Genomic DNA, 16968 nt, shown 5'->3' with positions numbered 1-16968 from the left:
CAATAGTGACAAAGCTTTTTGTCTTCGCTGTATGCACTTTGGTCTATATTTTGCTAAAACAAAGAAGCGAGAACGACAGCATATATATATATATTTTGTGTTCGTGAAATTAATGAATTCATAAGTTTTCAGGGGCATTCCGCCTGCTACACCAAACGACGGCAACGCTGTGAAAGTGGCTAAGCAGCCCTTACGAAAGTTGCATCCGGGAAACGGTCGCATACGATGGCATCATTTTGCAACATGGAAGGTCCTACCTGAACCGTGAACTTAGTGAGAGTCAACTGCAGGCATTAGGGCAGCAGCTCTACAATAAGGCCGCACAGCTCTTATGGCTGTGCCAGAAGTTTGATCACTCGCCAGTTTAACAATAATGAGTATGCCCATATTGAGGCGTATATCTCTCCCCGAACGAAGCGGAACCGCACATCTAAAGGTTCTAAAAAACAAAAAGGCGAATAAATTCACCGTTAAAACGGCGACAGTTTAGAGGCTAAATTTACTGCATGCCACTAAACCGTGTCACGTGAAGCGGTACGGTCAAGGGACGGCCCTGCAGCACTCGTTTCGCCAGGGTGCCGCGGTGTGTGTATGGGAGGGGGGGAGTCTAGGCGCTGCAGAAGTGTTCCTCCAAGGTTTGCGTCGCGGGGGCCCTCGGAAGGAGGAGGCGCGGTTCCACAGGCGCCCCCGAGCCCGCGCCCCGGCCGAGGGGGCGCCGTGCTGGCGGCGGCGCCCGGACAGGCCCCTCCTCCGTGGCCGGCCGTGTCGCGGAAGCGGGCGGGGCCGCCTTGGCGCTGGGCCGCCGTGGGCCAGAGCGCCTCCATGGGACCCGAGCACCAGGCCGCCTCGGCGCAGGGCTTCTCCGTGCAGCGCCTGCTCGACCAGGCGCCCGCCGCAGCCAGCGCACAGCGCGCCAGGTCCACAGGTGAGCGCTCAGCCCGAGAGTCACTTGCTCGCTGACGGGGCCAACTCGCGCTGTGTGGCATACAGGCATCGCGCGCTTGTCCGAGGTGAGAACGGCGGTCTGCCTGAAACCATCCGCACTTTATTAGTCCGGTTGGCGTCTGGGCACGGCTCTGTTTTGTCAAGGCCGATCAAGCGCTCCGTGAAAGGCGCGTTCGACGCAAGTTCGCCGGTCCTCCTCGAGTGTTTATAGAAAACAACGTGAATTAGTAGGCACTGAAGGGCTTAGGAGTGGCCAGCTCCCTCGTGCCTCTGTGATTGCCGCAGAACTTATCCAGGACATAAAGGGGCATAAAGATCATGTCTATTGGGCAAGTATAACAAGAATCAACAGCGCGAGCTGGGATTGTGATTAGCTGTCACGCGCCTCCTAACTTCTACTATACTCCCCCTCAGTGTCAGTGAAAAATAACCCAAATTGTCGGCAAAGCTTCAGAGGCTTCGCTCAGGTTACCCGACTTCTTTCACCAACGTGTCATCTTTTTCCTGAACACCACAAAATCTGCCTACCACCGTTATACTATACGATAAAAAAGAAAAAGAAACTAGGTTTTCTTTTGAGACTGCATACAGATTTGAGTGTGTGCATGTGTGTTCCCATTATTTGTGCGCTTTCAATGTCTGTGTACACGTCGCGTCAATCCTGACCATTTATCTAGAATAGCATGCCAGGCCTGCGGCCAAGCTACCATATTCTGTTGTCAATACAGCCGACGTCTCTTTCTCTGCAAGCCCGATAGACACTGCCTCTTGCCCATTGTGTACGGCCGCTTCTGGTACCATTCTGGCAAGGATATCCAATAAAACGACGTAGCGTAGCACGGCACACACTACTACGTCACATTTGAATTAAAGATAGCTGCCAGATAGTAATCCGTACCTGGTGTGCAACGTCCATTCACGTTGCGCAAATATACTTCAACACTGAGCAGAGAAACACAGCTAGTTTGAAGTTCCAGCACCGTCAAAACACAAGATATTCTGAAGGTTGGTAACCTAAAAGCGCTAAAAAAGTCTTGCCCCACTTTTTATTCGCTGCACCACTAGGAATATGTTAAGAAGGCTCACTTTTGTGTCTATGTGCGGCACAATTATTTGTCGATCGACTGACTTATTTGAATAAGGCTTCGACTGGGACTAGATGGTATGACATCGTTCTGTTTACTTCGCTATACTGTCCACAAACAGGATAAAATAAACGAAATCGACACACACGTGCGCAAACTTTCTACTGTTTATTATTCGCTGGCACACGTCAGATATATACAAGACAAGGTGACAAAAAACTAATACAAAACATGAAATGAAAGAACAAAATAAATGACATTTAAGTACATCTGATTGAATGTTCGTCCATGAATTTAAAAGATGTTTCTGCCAGCGCCACAGAAGGTGTGCTAACGTAGTTTCCCGAGTAATTTTTTAGCATGAAATAAGCTGCCCAAATTCCAGGTGCGTTTTAGAGCTACAGCAAGCGAAAGCGTTAATTTCGATGAAGACATGCTTGCAGCCGCATCGTGCCCAATGCGCCGTCAAATGTTCTGGTGACCGGAGCATTGCTGTCGCGTACATATGCTCTCTTAACCTGATATTAACACAGTGACCTGTCTGCCCTATGTATATGATTTTGCACATGTGAAAGGGTTCTTGTAGACAAGGTTGTCTACACGTTCCTAATACATGTGTGCATGCTTTATTTTGCATTTGTTTCTGGCTGATTTTTCTGTAGCGTTATTTACTCTTTGGCATATACATTTCATCTTTAAAGGAGCTGAAAAAAAAATACTTTTGCATCGTGTCTTTCGCTAATCTTTTTGAGGCCATGTGATAGCTTACGCATATAAGGAATCACAGTTACTTACCTCTTGTGCTCATTGTCCCGTGTAGCTGCCTTGTTTTTGTTTACTATGCCTCTAAAAACATGTTCGGCAATGGACGTTATAAGTGTGGTAGGATAACCACTGTCCTTAAGCTTCGTGACCTGCCACTGCATACTAATGTTGACCCTATGGTCACATGAATGTCTGATAGCTTTGTTCATGCTTGAGAAGGCGATTACTCTTTTAACTAACTTCGAATGCCGTGAATCGTCAGAGAGCCGAGATTTTTCGCTCCTCGCTTTGTACTCCCAACAAGTGTAAGCTGCACTGAGTGTCACACATGTGTGCAAGTTTCATGTATTTGGTCCTTTGTGTGAACAGCATAGCGCCGTAAACAGAACAACTATTATTTTTAATGGGGTTTTACGCGCCGAAACCACGATCTGATTGTAAGGCACGCCGTAGTGGGGGACTTCGGAAATTTGGACCACCTGGGGTTCTTTAACGTGTACCAAAATCTAAGTACACGGACGTTTTCGCATTTCGCCCATTTGATCCCGTGACCTCGTGCTTAGCAGCCCAACACCATAGCAATTAAGCAACCACGGCGGGTAGAACGATTATTTATTTGATGTTATAGGATATGCAGAAATTATGTGGGAAAATGAGCAAACGAGAACACACGCACAGACATACGCAGCGATGAGCACTAAGCCTCAGCGCGCTTGCTATATATATATATATATATATATATATATATATATATATATATATATATATTGAACACATGACCATTTGCGTTGCTCGTAGGTTCCCTGATGCTTGAAGTCCTCCTCCGCGCTGCAAGGTCTTATGACAGAGCCAACGCAACAAAGGGTTCAGCCACCCCAAACTGCGCAGCAGGTTATCAGGGACGGGGTTGTACTATAGGGCTCCGGATTCATTTTTACCATCCTGTGCTCATTAACATACACCTAAATCTAAGCAACTAGTGCGCTTTTGCATTCCACCCCTCTCGGAACACGCCAGCCCCGAAGGCGACGCGGACAGTTTTGAGCCAAGAAATTACTAGGTTAGGGAGCCTAAATACAAGCTGCATTTTAGGCTCACTAGACTAGGTCGACTAGGTTCGGCGCAAGCGCCATCTATTTATAGTGAGCGAACTAGCCGGTGAAAATGGTTTATGTTCAGACAAGATTGTCTTAATATCAGTGACGCGGGTTCCATTCCACCCAGCACGCGAGAAATTTCAAAGAATTTATTTTTATCATTTGAAGAGCAGCACATACCCATTGGCACGCACACAATGTGCCAAGTAGGCATCGAATTGTGTTCATTGAACCGCGGCACATGCTCAGTAACCCTAAGATGGCGCCAAAGAGGGTAATCGAAATGTGGTACACATTCAGTGGCACACACCCAATGTCGCATACTCAGTGACCCAAGTTAGTACGACGGTTGGTTTCGCATCCGCTTCCCTCATCACAGCAGCCTGATGCCTTACCCATTAAAATACCTATCGACTATACCCTGTGACTCATGCAAATCGGCGGTATAACGGTTAGCGACGAGCATTCCGGAAAGTGCGCGATGTATCCTAAAATATTAATCGCATTAACGAATCAGTTCGGACTGCTTCTCCAGATTACAAGCACCTGGCGTTTCCCTGGCGTAGCGAATTTTGTAACACAAAGATGCTTGAGGTCTCTCTCATCAAATTACGTTGCCGCATTCCCTCCCTGAATTTATACTTGCAGAGGTCGGGTATGGCTCCCTCCCCCCTCTGCTCGTTTTGTAATTAGGAGGAGACGATACATGACTTTCTTCTATCTTGTCGCCGCTTTACTGCGGCAAAAAAAAAAGATTGTTCGAGACACCTTTTTGAAGAATTAGCCTGGACTTAACAGAACCTGCTATTCTTTCATTCCGGGCATCGACATTGGGATTCAACCACAGGGATGCTTGCTTCGCTGTCCGAACATTTCTTACAGAATCCAAACGAATGCGCTGCTAAATTCTGTATTTTTTTGTAATTTTAAAATAATTACTACTCATTCGACATGACTTTCCTGATTTCATTTTAACAGATAATTCTACGATATTCAATGCTACTTACATAGATATTCGGAAATTTATGCTCCATACTGGTGGTCCCATACTCCCAAGTGGTCGAAATTTCTGGAGTCCTCCACTACGGCGTGCTTCATAATCAGAAAGTCGTTTTGGCACGTAAAACCCCATAATTCAATGTTAAATTTCTCAGGGGTTTTAACGCAAATCATAAAGAAAAGGCTTTGCGGATATTATAGTCGATTTTGAGTATAGCTTCGAAGGAGTATGTTTTCGCCAAAGGCTAGTTCCACGAGGCACCACTATACAATGTTCGTCAACCCTACGGCAAACTCGCGAATCCTGCTGCCGAAAACTGATAAAAATTGAAGCGTTGCCGTTTCAGGGAGCTCGCTAACTTTCACGTTCTCCATATAAGATGAAAGTGACATAAAATGCATTTGGTCACGTCATACAAATTGCAGCTGAGCAACAAAAAGAAAAAGAAAGTTTCTGGCATCCGGCATAGAACCTTCGCCAATTTAGCAAGCCGATATTATATGCTTAAGCTAAAAAGCGCACTTTACGTGGTGTGGGCCGTATTGCAGGTATTTACTATAACTGTAAGTTCGGCTTGCTTTCAACACACAACTTTACTTTTTTTTTTTGGCGCTTGCGAATGCCATTTCCCGTGAATTTTACACGCTCTATAAACACTAACCTTGTATCTATGGCACATGTAACGCAGTCACATTTAAAAGCCTCTTTTGATGCAAGAGCGCGCGCCGAGTTGACATTGTCAACGACGTGAGTTAAGGCGCACGAGCTTGCTCAGGGGCCGCTACTTTCAGACGGAGTCGCATAGAGGTATATGCGAGCATGATCGAGTTTGTTCTTAAAAGCATGCAGGCGTCTCCCACGCTACAAATTGCCCAAGTTTTACAGCGGAGCTTCTATACGCTAGGTTCTGGCGGTTTGTGTGCGTATACGCATATGCAAAAAAGATGGCGTCCACCCCAGAGCTCAAAGACCTAAAGCATTAAGCAAAAGCGCATCGCCGGGTATGCCCCAGCTGCGTTATTTAATCCCGAGAAGTGTCAAAACGTATTGATATAAAACAATACCGTAATAAAAAAAGCAAAACCGGAATAGACACTGTTTAGTATGGATTGCGGTTTAACGTCACGGGCTCTATAGGCAAACCACGTAAACTTATCGCAGTTCCCTTCCACCCGTGCAATGGGAAGGTCACGTGCGGTGAGGAGACAGCGGAAGAACCGCGCATCTACGAAGGACCCCGTCGTGAACAGAAGCGCGGGAATACGAGCGCGGCGACGGCTGGCGGCACGTAGTACGGTCGAAGGTCGCGCCGTAAACGCCAAACGCATGCACCTTCGGTTGGATCACCCCTACCGACTCCGCTCCCGTCGTAATTGTGGGTGATTTCAACATAGACGTGTCTCGGCCAGACGGAAAGTGGGTCGTGGCATTTCTCTTGGAAAGGTTCGGCATTCAACGTTGCACAATGTTACACAAACAACAGCGTGCCCACGACGCGTCGTCGGTCCTGTATAGGCCTCACATTGGCCATTGAACCTTTCCCGTGTCGCCAAAGAGCCACTGACCGTATGTCATAGCGATCATCAAGTGATAGTCACCTTGGGGACCAAAGAATAAATCCAATAAAGCAAACAAAAGACTGTTAAAAATTTTTTAAAAATGGCACTGAGTGTGCAATTTAATAAAACAACAAAAAATTATGCGAAAACGAAATTCATTGTGATATGTCTTATTTTCAAGCAATATATTTATTAAGAACATATTTATCACCATACATACAGCTCCGCTGGTCATCCGCCTGAATTGGTCATCCACCTGGCTCTGAATTGTTTCTACGTTGTCTCAACGAAGTTTCGAATGTTAGCGCAGCAACCTGGACACAGGATGCAGCCTCTCGAAATAGAGGCAACCACATATGCAGGCACGTACCCAGGGCGGGGCCCGGGTTACGTGGGGCCCGGGCAGATCCTCGGAACAATACACCCGCGATATCGGCTAGATAAGGCGGAAAATAAAATAATGCGAAACAGCGTCCATCATCAGACCTTGCAATAACCGTTCAGCCCATAAGCAATATGACTGTCACCCGTTACCTTGTTTGGCTTTGCCCTAATTGTACAGCACTTTTCGTGCAAAATTGGCAGCTGGAAAGAAGAGTCACAAGGAGTTGAGAAATTACGCGACCTACAAAGGGAGAGAGCCAAGGCAAACAGGAAGGAAAAGCGAAAATGAACAAATTTGACTGCTTGTGAAAATATTTATCAATCAACTTCTTTTTATTTAAAAAGGAAGTAGAGAAAACGCCGCCGGAAGTGGAGAATAATTCCGTGTGTTTTGAATGACGCTTTTACAGTTATCAGTCGAGCCGCTTGATGTAGCCACTTCTCTGCTGTGCTAATATGAGTATTTTTCTAACCTTCCGCGGTGGGCGCAGTATGTCTAGAACCGCAGCGTCATGCGCTCAATGCGGTTCTACGGGACTGGTGACCACGCATCGTTAGGGAACTTTCCGAATAACAACACGAGTAGGTTTTGCCCCTTGGTAGAGCAGCAAACCAGTAATCCAAAAGAACGGTGATTGTTCCGCAAATATATATTATCCACAATTCTTCCAGAGCTAATTAAAAAACGCGCTACTATAGATCTTTATTTTACACTGTCGCTTGTTTACTTGTTCTTGGCAGTGTTCCTCCTGCGCTTCTTTTAAGCACGAGACCATTTGATGTGGTTCCTTGTTTGCCAAGTAAAGGAGCGATGTATCTCGCTGGGCGTACCTGTGAGATACACCTCATTTCAATTCTCTTTTGCGGGTTTACGCGTCTTTATGGCGAATGGTGGGCATTATTGACATTTGTACTAGTAAAGGTACCTCCTACCCCCCCCCCCCCCTCATTTGCATAGAAAAGTTACCTTTGGTATCATGTTTTCGACGTGACAGAAGAAAGCGCGGATGTGCGACTGAGTGTTTCGAAAGGGCGATGCGTGCGACATGCCCATGTAAACCTGGAAGCATACACAGTCACACTCGATGTTGATATGCATTCTCATTTTTCCAGCTTATTATAGAGAAAATGATGACACTTGCATCCGACATGTAGTATAGCGTGATCCTAAAAGTGCGCGCGATACCTGAGCGCGATAGGTGCAAGTAAAACGTACGATCCACGAACGGTGTTGCGCGAACTTTTCTGCGCTGTCGTTTAGTTCCGTTTGTGGACGTTGCTCGGGCGACGTGTGTACTTCAGTAATAGAGGTGAAGCATGCTGTTTTCGATTTTCTGTTTCGGTCTCGGCCTGGCCCCGTGAAGCGTCATCTGTGCCTGGCGAACGGATTCGACACGCATTTGGCTGCGTAGGAGCTGAAACCGTAACGTTACGCCGATATATTTTAGCACACGGCTACGTTTACGTTAACGTTACGTGCCATCTTTGCACGTGATATCTAAGCCGTCACGTAGCGCTACACAATCAGGGCTCGGCTTCGCTTGCACGCGCAGAGCTGTCAAGGGACCGCTACCACTACTGCTTTAGTAATGGAGGTGTAAATGCCAAAATTTGCGCGGTCGCTGATGCATTGTGCCACGCTTCCGGGGCTCCTTACTTGCTGTTCGCGTTTACGAACTGCGCAGTCTATTGATACGTAGCGCGTAGCATATTTTTTTCCTGAATTGCGCCCAACTGACTGATACCTCTTTTTATGTACCTGTCAACTTGTCAGTTTACACTCGGGTCCCCATATGTAGTCATTGGCCTATGCTAACAACACACATGCAGTTTTGCGGTAGGTCGGCGGAAAAACGGCAGATGCGCACGAGGGTGCAGAAGCTGCCTGACAAATATGACATCCATCCGAGCATTTCTGACGTGTTTTTGCTCGTCGCACCGTCGGCTATTTTTGGTACCTTCTTTCGGTCACGCTGCCGAGGACAACGCCGAATTTTTGCGTAATGGGGCATATAAGGCTTTCGTAATAAAAGAAATGTGGATCCCACGAATAGCATGAATCGGTTTAAGCGAAGCTTTCACCGCTGTTTGTGCAAATCGCAGTTTTTTTTTTTTTTTAGCGAACATTTGTGATTAAGAGCGCACGACTAAGTTGGACACATCTTGAACGGGAAGCGCCTAGCTCAATGCATACTTGTGGTACTCGAACAAGCGGATTCTACACATCTCGACGAAGGGCAGACGGCGATGGCATGACGACACTTGAAGGACAATGACGCTATGACAACGACTGCATGATGACGACGCAATGCCGACGATGGATTGACGAAGAGGAAATGCCGACGACATCACCACATTGAGATGACAAACCTGGCATGGCTACGACAAAATGCAGACGATAGAACGATCATGACGTCGCCACGACGACACTATTAACACGAATGCATGACGGCGATTGGATGACGATGGCAGAGCGGAAAATATATAATGAGTACGAAGGCATAATGACGACACTATGACCATAACAGTTATTCCTAATGAAGTGGGCTGACTTCCTCGTAGGGTAGAGCCCTTAGTTCAGGGCCCCATTGGGTCGCGCCACTCCGCGTACCCGCTGGATCAGCCGTCGCTGCTCCTGTGGGTCTAAGCTGGTCAGCGCAGCCTTCCAGGAGGAAGGTGTTGAAAGAATACGGTAGTAATACGGAGGGTGTGGGCATTCCCAAGTGTAGTGATATACTGTGGACTTTTCTCCATAGTAGGGACAGTATGAGGAAGTCGTGAAGATAAAGAGACGTGGGAATGAATTAGTTTGCAGCTGTCGCCGCGCGACGGCATCTTCTCGGTTAAGGGAATGATGTGGTGGGGGGAAGTGCCTCCTGTTATCTCTGTAATGTTGTAGAGTTTCTGTATGGTATAGTGGTACTGTCGGTGCGTCGTCTGGGTTGGACAGCTCTTTCAATGGCGCCCGGTTAGCAAGCTCTCATTAGCGCGTTCATTACCATGGAGAGAGGCGTGTCCAGATGCCTAAAAGATACGCACCTTGTGTAACGCTGTGTTCGTAATGATGTAATGATGCAGTGTGTGTAGGGTGTAACCATCCCTTGGGCCAAAGTCCTGCAAGCGGTTTGTGAATCAGTGACCACTGTGATGGGTTGATCCGGTGTCAGTATAGTTGAAGCGTGTACGTAGGCTAGGGCGATAGCAGCCTCTTCCGCTGTGGCACTGTACACAATTTTTAGCGTGGCCGAAGACCTAAGAGTAGCTGTGCTATGTAGTACGACTATAGACACGGGGCAGGTCTCTCTGGGTATCGGGCGATGTCGAGGTATAGGACCGGTGTATCCGATGTGTCATCGCCAAAGAGTCCACTCAGGGCTTGAGCTCTTGCCTGTCTCCAGCCTTTACGACGGTCAGGGTGCATATTCCGGGAGAATTGGAGCCACATGAATATTGTTTTGAATGCTAAGGGCAAAAAATGTGTAGGCTTCCTTGGTGTTTGGTACCCTTAGCCGGGATAGAATGAGGCACCCCTGCCCTGTTCGTTGGAGGCGTTATAAATGGCAGCCCACGGAGGTCACCACGTATTCCAAAAGCTGCGTTTCGGATACGAAAGAAAGCTGAGCAGAAAGGAATCGGGTGCCCGTGTCGACTTCGTAACTTGCGCAGCAGTTGTTCCGTTACGGCGAGTGTACCGGGATTGCACGGAACTTGACGGTTTTCGTGCCCTTTCGTGTTTTTCATGCACCTAAATCAGCCCTTTTAAGTACTCAGGACCGCGAAAAGAGAAAGCAGCATATGACTAGAATGCGCAGGAACAGGGCTGCGCATGCGTCAGTGCTTCGTTTGTTTACCTGTTTTGCTTTTTGCGCGCAATGTCGGGGGGCTTGAACTGCTAAGCAGGTTTAGTTGTTCCTAACAGAGTTGGGTGGGGGGTGGGGTGTATTTTGTAAGTGTCCACCTAGTGGACATGTCCATTTTGTATGCTGCTGAAGTACTGGTTGGCTGGGGGCGCATGTCTCATCGCGCGTAGCCCAGCCCAGCCAAAGAGAACTTGAATATATAGCATCCGAAATGGACGTGTCCACTAGGTACGCGCTTACAGTGTAATCCATCGCCCCCCCCCCCTCCCCAGTGACTCATTCATCAATATCAATAATGGATACGCAAATTATTGCGTGTTCTCTATCCACTGCAAATAAAATATCACTACGAATAAAAAAATAAAGCTCGTGACACTGCCAGCACACGCGACTTAAAATGCAATGCTTGTATCTCGCGCACACTGCACGGTTGGTTATGCTGCTGAGTGTGTTCGTTGTCAGTGTGAACAGAGCTTATACAGACCATGCTGCTCACAGTTAGTGTCTTAACAAATAAAGTTGCCTGACCTACATAAACATGTAAGCGCTAGACCTTTCCGTGCGAATGCGTGCAGAGTCCAACAATGGAAATTCACTTTATTGAACTGCTAACAATAAACTGTGTTGTGTATTCCATTGACAAACCAAGGTAAAATTGCAGCAAAGCATGAGAATGCCCTGCAGCACAAACATTCTACTCGTCTCTCAAAAAACGGAGTGCACGCCCACTAGATGGCGTTTGGTCCCTTTAAGAAAGTGCCTCCGGCCCCAAAGACTGGTATATATACGCACATCATAGAGAAAAAAAGCTTCGCCAACTATGCAACTGCTGTGAAGCGGACGACGTTGCAGGGTGCTTCTCGCTAAATCACCTTCGCGGCATAATTTTGTCATCTTAAATGGGATCGACGCATTTGTAGTACTCCGGAGACGCCAAGACGGCTGAAGTGCTTTCGGAACTCGCCATCGCAGTCGACTGACAACTACGAACACCCTGGGGCCTGTTGTAGCTCGAGCATTGCCCGCGTGGCTCCGGCAGTCCCAAAGCAGCGCTCACACTAAAATCATCATCAGAATTAAAAAAAAACATGGCGGCCGCGTTCAGGCGCTGTATATCCTTGTCTGTAAATGTTAAATAAACATGCCTTCAGAAATGCAGTGTGTCACTACATTGCTCAAATGCTAATCGCTTACCATCGACAGTCGTCGTGAGATGAATTCTGCCGCAATTTGCTTTTTCTTTAAGAGATAGATTCCTTTAACACTATGCACAAAATCGAATAACATCCGCTAAACTTTTTCTTTATGAATTCCGTCAGACAAGCTGAAAAAATTTCAACGAGAACTAAGAACAACCAATGTCACGGCACGTTTTTATTCACGCTCTTTCAGCATCTAGAGCAGTCATTCACACATACCACAAAAAGTGCCAAGTCTAAACATAAAAAAAGTGCAAATGGAAAAGTCTCTCAATGGTTATGCCGAAGTACGAGGCTATTCGGCAATCTCTGGCGACTCTTTCGGAGCTGTATTTTGAGAACTCCTGGTGTCCACCGTGTCAAACGTAATGCTAACGGCAGAAAACTTGGGTAGATATATCCACCTGTACACCACACAAGCCGCACTTCGGGGTCGTTGTAAAACGTAAAAAAAAAAGAAAAATAAAGACAGAACCCGTTCACCAACCCATTGGCGAAAAAAAAGGCACGAACAAAATGTCTTGAAGAACTGAAGAGACAGAAGTGGTCACTCACAGATCAACACTGATATCATCTATATCGGAAATGACCGGTAAATATTTGGCGACTGACTTGCTCGGTGAGCCAAGCCCGGCATACAGAGTGGCATGGACGATGACAATCACGGCGATGGCACCGAAGGACCACACAACGGCGGACAGGATCTCGGCGGCGTAGAGAAGAGGCATCGCCACCAATGTGGCGGCGATCCTCCTGTGCTTCTTGGTGAGCGCCAGCCTCGTGCCCCACACGACCGCAGTCTCGCCGCGGTGGTGTAGCTTGAACACGGCGCACACGGCACCAACCGCCACGAGGCTCGCCACTAGTGCCATGATGGACACGACACAGCCCGCCAAGATGCCGAAGAAGATGGTGACGTAGTTGCAGCAGAAGCGGTCCACGTTCGATCGGATCCGGTTGGTGACCTCTTGGGCCGACTTTGGAACGGAAAACTTGGTCGTGTCCGCGAAATCTTTCCACGGCTGTTCGCGGTCGAGCTGTTCGCTGAACCAGGACACGGCGGTGCGGTGAAGGTCAAAAGCCTCCTGTACTGGAGTCGAGGAGAGGCGCCTGCGCGCCTTTACACGGAAGGTGGCTGGGGCATCACCTGAAGACATCGGATTTGGGTTCAGGGACTCCTGGACTTCGTCTTGCTCACGGTTCATCTCTCGATGTAGCTATAATTAGCCGCTGTGCTGGTATATGATGGCGGAATGGAAGCGATAGCTGTTCTCCTTGGCGGGCTCGCGAGCAGATTGACGTGGCAAAGAGCTGTCGTGTCACGCGCCACGTGTCGCGGTACAGTCAATGATGAATTCTCGAAGACGAAGAAGAAGCGCAATCCGATAGAGAAAGGAAGAGAAAGACGACTGATTCTCTGTCAGTTTTCTTGTCCCTGAGTTCCAGTTTTTACTAGCATGCCGTCGATATCGAAATGAGAAAAAGAAATTCAAATTTTCATTCCGAATATTGGGTATTTCTTTTAACTACTCAAAATGTCCTCTCCTTCGGGGATTTACCACTGGGCTTTAGCCACAGGAGCATCTGCGTGGCCATTTGCGTCTACCTCTGTGAGGCAAGAAGTCTGCCTTGTTAATCCTGGAAATCAATAATTCAATAGCTCATTAAATCGTTGATTACATGTTACAAATTATTCCAATACCACACACAAAAAAGATTTGCTGTTTACATATATCTGCGATTATTTTACTTCTACATATGCAGGTAAATCTATTTCCTAATTATCATAAACGTTATACCTCACCCTGATTTACTTTCTCGCTTAGGTTTTTCTCTCTCTCCCTTCCCTTTAACCTTTAACTGCCGGCTTCTTGGCCAGTCCCCCGTAGAGGGCAGGCGCCACAAGTGAGGAAGAAGAAGGCAAGCGAGTTACCCGAGATCTGCTTCAGTCTTGATTGAGTCTTTAATGCGATTAGCACTTCAGGATAATTCACGCACTTTTCGAAATGCTCGTTATTAACCGTTCCACGGCGAATTTGAGTCACTGGGTATAGTCGATAGGTATTCTAATGGGTAAGGCATCAGGCTGCTGTGATGAGGGAAGCGGATTCGAAACCAACCTTCGTACTAACTTGTGACACTGAGTATGCGACACTGGGTGCGTGCCACTGAGTGTGTACCGCACTTCAGTGACCCTCTTTGGCGCCATCTTAGGCTCACTGAGCATGTGCCGCGGTTCAATGAACACAATCCTATGCCTACTTGGCACATTGGGTGCGTGCCAATGAGTATGGGCAGCTCTTAAAATGATAAAAATAAATTCTTTGAAATTTCTCCCGTGCTGGGCGGAATCGAACCCGCGTCATTGATATCGAGACACTCTTGGCTGAACATAGACCATTTTCACCGGCTAGGTCGCTCACTATAGATGGCGCTTGCGCCGAACGTATTCTAGTGAGCCTAAATGCAGCTTGCGTTTAGGCTCCCTAGTCATTTGTTGCCTATAGACTCGCCGCGTCGCCATTGATGCGGTTCAATTCTCTGTCCCGGCGGGCGCGCTCCGAGAAGGGTGGAAAGCAAAAAACCTTCCCGTACTTAGATTTAGGTGCTAGTTAATGAACGCCGCACGGTAGAAATGAGTGCGGTGTCCCAGCTCAACCACGTCACTCATAACCTACTGTGATGTTTAATAACCTGCTGTGACGCTAAACCAGACACATAAAAAAAAATCTCTTCAATATGATATACGTGTAGGTGCTTGAGTAAGGCTGCTCATTATCAATAGTGAATTCACATCTGTTTCATTCTAAAATGGATGTTTGGGTTAAAGGCTCCTATGCTCGCAGTGTTCTGTGCATGTGTACAATGGAGAAGCATCGAAAAAAGATGTACCGCTCGCTAATGGCGCTCCGTTAACACCGCTCTCTGAGCAGCTATACTGCCCTCCCACGTCTTTTCTTCCTCCTTGTTTCTTTACGCCACAATTCCGGAATAAAATGTCGAACCGTCATGTAACTAAAACCAAAATTTTGGTGGGTCAAAACAATTTTGCGATTATTTTTGATCAAAGACAACGTTCCAAAAGAAATACGATCGCCCGGAAAGGACCCCAAATTTAGTAGGCACTCGCTCGCGCTTGTAAACATTATTTTTCTGGTTTGCACTAACATCCGGCGCCACTTTACTGAAAGACAGCGAGACTCACAGTCGCGTATAAAGATGAGTGCAATCGCCAGATAATATGCCGATGAATGAGTGGTTTCCATACCATGTAACGTAAAAAGGTTTGAAGCTTAACATTTCGCCACGAGCGACAACGTAAACATGTGATGAGCGATATTATGGAGCTTTATAGTTCACCCAAAGTCTAGAAACGTAAACCGCCGGCTATACATGAAATCACAAACACGCATGCAAAATATAGCAAGATGGGTACGAAAGAAAGCAAGCAGGGAACAGCACTTTTCGTGGGTCCCGTTGTGCACTCAAAGCCCCATTTGGGCGCACATAATATGAAACTCCCTATTATGTACAGTTTTTGTTTAGGAGCTCGCGTCCACGCTTACGCACATCACCTGCCACCGCGGGCAGCACTGGTTTGCATTGTACCCGGTGTCGGTACCGGTACTGGCTAATCGTGCAAAACAGACGCCAACAGCCACCGCACAGTGGGCGAAAGGGAAATAAAGCTTCGCTTTGACATAAGTTTCTGGCTACGTACGCCACAGAATAGCTTCCGCTAAAGCGTTGTTGCACTTCGGCAACTCACGAAAAAAAAATGTTATCGGTCGAGAATGCCTTGCATACAAAATATGGTTAATAACATTTTATTTTTTAAATGATTCACGACCTGTGTGCTTCTTCCTGGTAATATTGTAAGGCAACTGGTGGCATAGAATGCTGATGACGACTCCTTGTATCGTAAGCAAGTGTGTGCAGGTGTAAGAGTTCAAAGACTGCAGGGAACAAATAAGTCTGAACAGCATAGCACATTGGTGCAAGAACGCATTTTAATAGAAATCTGCATCGATTCCTGTATGAGCGACGCTAATTTAAGAGACAGGAAGAAAGCGGTGGTGGATGGAGGTGGCCAATATATATATACATATATATATATATATATAGTTCAGATGAAGGGGAATAAATGGTGTTGAGTAGGTCACATGATACGTACAGCAGGTCACTGGCGGTCAGTTACAGAATGGGTTCTAAAAGATGGGGAAACGCAGTCAAGGACCGCAGAGAACTGGACGGCATGATGAAATTAGGAAATTTGCAGGCATAGGATGGTGTCAGCTGACGCAAAACAGGATTTATTGAGCATAGCTGAGAGAGGCCTCCGTTCTGTGTAGTGGAGATAAAATATGCTGATTACAATGATGATGATACGCACAAGTGGTTGCGCGGGTTTGTATGGTGGTTTTGTAAAACGCGGAAAATGAAGAAGTGCTCGTACTATTATACCCCCTTGCAAAAGAAGCTCTGCGATGTAGTATTTCTACACATTCGCAACATTACCGCACACAGCCAAATTATGATCACCTATTCTAATGACGGAACGTGGTTATTGAAGCAGCGCGCTTACATCTGACACGTACACGTACACATAGAAAGGACATACACAGGCACTGGACTGCAACTACTGCTTTATTGCTCAAAGACCCACCTTTTGTAGTGTCCCTTGAGAAGCGCACAGGCTCTGACGGCAGGGAGGCGTGAACAAGACCCGCAGTAAAACACAAAAGACAAAGATAACATTTTTTGGATTCCCACTCTAGGAATAATCAAAGTCCACGATAGCCGCGCGGTGCGCTTTGTCAGAGAGGGATACCGAGGGCCAACTGATACAGCTGCCTTTCCATTTGTCAATTTATATTGGTTCAGGAATTTCCCTTGTTAGTTTTTTGTGTTCCCTTCGCCCAACTTCCGTACCTTTTAGGACGGCTTTGCAGCCACAATCCCTGCAGTGAAAGGCTAAGTGACCTGAATCTTTAACCGTGCAGTGTTAACTGTGCTTGGTTAGCCTCGTATTCAAGCACCTGCCCAAACGTTTGTCCAATGTATACCACGTTAC

General features: G+C 47.0%; 2 protein-coding genes across 2 annotated transcripts in view; one reads left to right on the top strand and one right to left on the bottom strand.

Annotated features, from left to right (window-relative positions):
- The first annotated feature begins 576 nt into the window (after window positions 1-576).
- The window catches only part of LOC135897718 (paired mesoderm homeobox protein 2-like), a 55134-nt gene continuing 38742 nt past the window's right edge, over window positions 577-16968 (top strand). The window contains exon 1 of the mRNA XM_065426429.2: window positions 577-925. Within this exon, the coding sequence (XP_065282501.1) occupies window positions 592-925 (334 nt within the window). The 5' untranslated portion in view covers window positions 577-591. The remainder of the gene's footprint in view (window positions 926-16968) is intronic.
- Window positions 12056-13204, bottom strand: LOC135897727 (prenylated Rab acceptor protein 1-like). Its single transcript, XM_065426437.2, has one exon. It carries the CDS (start codon window positions 13097-13099, stop codon window positions 12446-12448), a length of 654 nt encoding a protein of 217 aa, XP_065282509.1. The 5' UTR covers window positions 13100-13204; the 3' UTR covers window positions 12056-12445.

Source organism: Dermacentor albipictus, chromosome 1 (assembly GCF_038994185.2).
Source record: "Dermacentor albipictus isolate Rhodes 1998 colony chromosome 1, USDA_Dalb.pri_finalv2, whole genome shotgun sequence".
Taxonomy (NCBI): domain Eukaryota; kingdom Metazoa; phylum Arthropoda; class Arachnida; order Ixodida; family Ixodidae; genus Dermacentor; species Dermacentor albipictus.
This window is presented reverse-complemented; position numbering and strand designations above follow the sequence as displayed.